The sequence below is a fragment of the Anopheles darlingi genome, chromosome 3, assembly GCF_943734745.1.
Source record: "Anopheles darlingi chromosome 3, idAnoDarlMG_H_01, whole genome shotgun sequence".
NCBI classification, from domain to species: Eukaryota; Metazoa; Arthropoda; class Insecta; order Diptera; family Culicidae; genus Anopheles; species Anopheles darlingi.
The window spans coordinates 49,679,542-49,684,541 of NC_064875.1; the positions used below are offsets into that span (position 1 = coordinate 49,679,542).

The 5,000-nt window shown below is 50.0% G+C and overlaps 1 protein-coding gene across 3 annotated transcripts in view; it reads right to left on the reverse strand.

The window, feature by feature from the left end:
- The window catches only part of LOC125957971 (segmentation protein cap'n'collar), a 42,020-nt gene that overhangs the window by 36,733 nt on the left and 287 nt on the right, over nucleotides 1–5,000 (reverse strand). Inside the window, exon 2 of one of the 3 annotated variants that reach the window (XM_049691049.1) lies at nucleotides 4,806–4,915. In XM_049691049.1, coding sequence (XP_049547006.1) covers nucleotides 4,806–4,904 — 99 coding nt within the window. In that variant the 5' untranslated portion in view covers nucleotides 4,905–4,915. Of the gene's footprint in view, nucleotides 28–1,831; nucleotides 3,783–4,805; nucleotides 4,916–5,000 lie in introns of those variants that run through there. The other 2 variants (XM_049691050.1, XM_049691048.1) reach the window with 2 other exon arrangements.

The window sequence follows — 5,000 nt, forward strand, 5'->3', positions numbered from 1 at the left end:
ATAACGAACAAATTTAGATAAACCACGACGGGCGACGACGTTGACGCGGAAACACAGTGCTGCCGTGCCCTGCCTGTGCCGTACCTGTGCGTTGTTTGTGCCCCCGCGTGATTATGTGTGCGCGAAACAATGAAGCACAATTACGACCAAAGAACTGACCAAATGGGACGAACAATCGAACATACTAAATTTTCGTCAGTACAAGGGCGCGTGATCGCGAAGAAGCTGATCGGGGTTGCGACATCTTATGCGAATGGTGATATCAAAAAAATCTGGAAAACTCTGGAAAACCTGAAACCCTAGCACGGCTCTAATATGACCAAACCAAGGTCATCCCATAAGCAGACCATAAGCTGTTTCATTATTTCAAAGAAAATTTTGTTTTTCACGAGCCCTGCACGAACGGTAGTGATAAGCAAAGCCGCCACAATAGCACTTTGCCCAACTTGTTGAAGCCAGTTTAGGCGAATTTTCTGGCATCGTTAAACTATATTTTAATCAGCAATTTGGGCAACAAAAAGAAGGAAAACGGTTGTTATCAACGCGCCAAATTTTCCTGTTTTATCAGCGTTCTGCGCAGGCCATATTAAGATTGAGTGCTCGAATTTTTGCTTGAAAAACGTTGGTACTCGAATGAGCTAAGATACACCCAACAGATGGCAGCACTCGAGCGGTTGGTGTCCCGACTGATAAACTCGAATGAGAGGTGTGGACACGCCCTGAGCGCCGGTTTCAAATAGGCAGTTTTCAAACACCTTTGGCCTAGATTTTTTTCGCACAAAAACCAAAAACTGTTTCACTCGGAGGAGAAGCAATAAGAAAAAATTACCAACTGAAAAGCAATGAAAATAGCATTTGTTTTAGTATTTTGACGGTGCCGGTTAACATAAATGTGAATGTGGTGCGATTGCGTTGATGAATTGGTTATTGGATTTATTTGGCTTATTCTCAAAATCAAAGTAAGCTATACAAAGCAGAGCAATTCAAGACTGCATGGCTAGATGGCCTGTGGCGGCGGCGCGCGACACCGGTTTCCACGTAAACGGCATATTTTTTGGGGCCAACCACTCGCTTTCGTTACTTTCTTTTTGCCAAATGAGGATGGTTTATACAGAGTCCATTTTTACACATCCCCGATGGTGTTATTTTCGAGCCGTTCGTGAGGTCACTCCGTTTACGGAGGAGACGACGAACGGGCCGAGGATGGAAGGACGAATGCACATTGGAACATTTGCAACAAAGAAAAAGGTGCAATACAGGGTTCCCCACACGGTAGCTACCACCACCTCGCTGTCTCGCAAGAGATTGCGAACGAAAACCGTCAAGAACGGCGGCGAATGGGGAAAAACAACCCGCACAAAGAACGTACGAAAATGGATTGGAAGATACAGAGATGCACACCGGCATCCCCCCATCGGCCAGTCCCTCCCTCTTCCAACATGCCGGTATCCGGTGTGTACACCAAAGGTCAGCGAATCTTATTCGGAACAGTCTTTGTGTTGCGCTTCTCTCCCTCTCTTTCGCTCTTTCGCTCTTTCGCTCGGCCTATACAGATCACAGGATGATGCGTTGAGGCGACGAAGACGACGACCTCGACGCGCCGGTGCGACACCGAGGACGCGTCACGCAATAATTTACTTCGATGAAATATATATACACATCCAAGCCACCCACCACTCGTCAAGGGTCAAGCTTAATTAATCCGCGACGCGCCACCAGGCGCTGTTCTTTGTTTATGTTTTCGTCGTCCGCTTTCTAAATGGATCTCGTGACCCAATCCTTTGCATCCTTTTGCGAACGATTCACAAGATATGCGCGTCATTAGAATTACCTGTTGAGTAAGTTCCTGGGAAGGTGCTGCAGCATCTTCAGCGGCTGGAGGGGCCTCTTCGGCCATGTTGAGCAGCACTTTCTTCTCATCCTCCTCCGTCTCACTATCCAAATCTGTGCTCACTAGATGCTTTCGCTGTGTACTCATGCGGTCGCTATGGTTAAGCGCGAGGGAAGCATCCTTAACAACGCCCTCTTCGTCGGCTGTATCTTCCCGTTTGAATGTTTGATTCAAGGCCAAGCCTACTGGCACTCGCTTTGCGTCCGGCGCCAGAGAAGTGCTAGTGGTTGCCGTGGCACCCTCTTCTTCCGGTTCCTGTTTGATCGTCACTCCGCTGGCCGATGATGCTACAAGCGAGCGGGCCCTCTCTATCGTATCCTCGATATCGGGCACTGCTGCATCCGGATCAAATTTGGTAACGGGATTTTCAAACATGATCGTACTATAATCGTTCAGATCGGCCAAATTTTGCTCCAACACGGATGTGGACTCTTCGAACAGATTGCCATTGAGAAAGATGTCCTCGGCATCCACATCGAACCCCGACATCATCGTGGCAATCACCGGTGGCACTGTTACATTGTGGGCGGCCGGCAGAGCGTTCGCACCTGCCGGTGGGAGTGGAGACGATGGTCGCTCTTCAGCAATAGCTCCCCCGGTGCCAACACCACCGGTTCCGGCCGAAGCTGACGAGTTTTCATTGGCCTGTATGTTTAGCAAGTACGTCTGCAGCCCACGATAGTTTTGCTCGATGAAGGGCTGCTCGAAGCGGGACAGATCTTCGATTATCGGTGGCAGAAACTTACGACTGACGTACGAACGGTTGGAGTAGTGTGGGGCGGCCAGCAACTCCAGCTGCCAGTCGCCGTCCCCAACGCCACCGGCAAGCCGGCCGCCACCGAGCTGTAGATCGAGATAGTTTTCCGGATCGACTCGCAGTAGGCTTAGCGTGAGGACCAGCGTGAGCAGGTGCTCGGTGAACATCTTCTTCGTGTTTAACATCTTGGTCGCCGGTCAATGCTGCTGTGGGCACAACAGGCTTTGCCGCTACATTCATCGAATAAAACCGACCGACCGTGCGTACGGACCTGCCTCCCTTCCGGGTGTCGTATCGCTTGTTTGGCGTGAGAATTCCAGCCCGATATCACAGTGCAATCGGTCGCAGTGGTTTTGCGGTTAACGTTGAGCAGGGGATTTGCGCAATTTGTATGTCAATTGCTAGGCACACGAGTACACACAACGACGATGTCCGATTTTTTCGCCGCCGTCTGTTGTTTTTTTGGTTGCTATCTGCCACTACTCTGTGACGGTGAAGTGCGTGCCGAACCGGTTAATGAATTCAACTCTTTACGAGCCACTGCAGGCCCACGAAACGACCACAATCTCACCGTGTGTGCTCCTCGGATGATTCACCGACACACGGCACACACGCAACAGCTCTCACACAATAATGGCTGGCTCACTGCCGCGACTCTTTATCTGAGTCTTAATTATGCACCTTGCAGCCTTCGCAGGACTTCAAGCCAACCTTGTTGCACCGAAAACCGGACGCACACCGCACTACCGGATCCCCTCACTGGGAAGGAGCTCACTTCCGTTCCGGTGTTTATTGCTCGGAACCGGGAGAGCAGCGAACCAACAGCAGGCGAAAGTAAGGCCTAGGGGGGTTACTTTCGTTGCTGGAAACTCTCAACACACTTTCGCACTTCCGCAACGCGCACGCAATGATTTGACGAACACTCGGAATCAACCGTAACAGATGTCGTCGTCTCGTTCGCTAAAGGACTGAAGCTCCGTAATATCTTCTTCGATCAGCGCAAGATGTTTGTGCGACGATTCCGGTGAACTTTATTTGGAAACAAAGGGTCCAAAGAAAACAGCAAGAAATGTCTCCTCCTGAGTATGATGAAATTACCACCCATAAAGCAGCGTCTACACGAGCTGCGATGCCGAAATCCACGGCGGCTGCCATCGCCACGCGTGCAAAATGTGTGGGTTTCGGCATCGCGCGCACGGCAGTCGCAGCTCGTGTAGCTGCTGCTTACGATTTAGCTATTGGGAACGTGTTTACACGCGTCCGTCGAGAACTACACACGTGTGTGGTGCGGGGTAAATGTGCGTGAGAGCGATTTCTTTCGGCCACCGATAGATGTGCCGCCTCTCGTCGCGATGCAAAACACATCGATGATTCGAGAACGAGTCAGCATCTCCCCAGCCTTCGTGACGATTAACCCTTTGCCGGGACCGAGATCCTGGGCCCCCGTCGAATTCAAGCAGCGGTGCTTACGTCAAACACGAGTGCGTGTGTTGGTAAGCTCCACAAGCACCTCTATCTCTCTCGCTCGCTCCCGTTCTGCATGAAAGCATCGGAACATGTTTTTTGTGCCCGTTCCACGCAATCTAACCGCGGGTATTTTTTATGTGCATCATCTGGTGGCTGAATCATAATTGACGATGAATAAGGTTATGTTTAGGATGTGCTATGCTTGCTCACAACCCCTCAGACCATCAATAGATAATATGAGAAACCGAAAGTACCTCCGGTTGAAAGATGATGATTGCGCCCGTACCAAGTGCAGGTGTCCGGTGGCGTGGATTAGCAAGCGAATGCATGGAAGATGCCGTATGAAGATGATAAGCGCGAGATCCATCTCGCGTAAGCACACAGCATAGATTAGTGTTTTTCAACGAGAAGCCACGATCGTGATAGAAAGAGAGTAAAATGGGAGGAATGAGTTACATTCATTAGTCTGCGATATGTTTTATGTTCGTTTATTGACTCCGCCTCCTAGCCAGGCCGCCTAAAATGCTTCCCAAACTCAAACTCGATACGACACATCCACAAAATGATGATAATGAGCGATGAAGACCAGCGTGATGGTGTGGACATGATGATGATGTAGACAAACGTACGGATTAGTGTGTTTACATAATGGGATGGAATGGATTTTCATCGGCTTGCCAATATTATTACCTGATGGTGGCTTGCAATCTGGCGAGCGGAAGGCATAGTCAGCATGAGGTCGTGATCCGGCGCCAGCGATTGCATCCGGGGCAAATCAAAATCAGCCATGGGAGGGGCGCCTAAAACAAAACATGAAGCACATTAGTAAACATTAGGCACGGCACACGGCACACGGATCCCCAACAACCGATGCGCAGTATTATC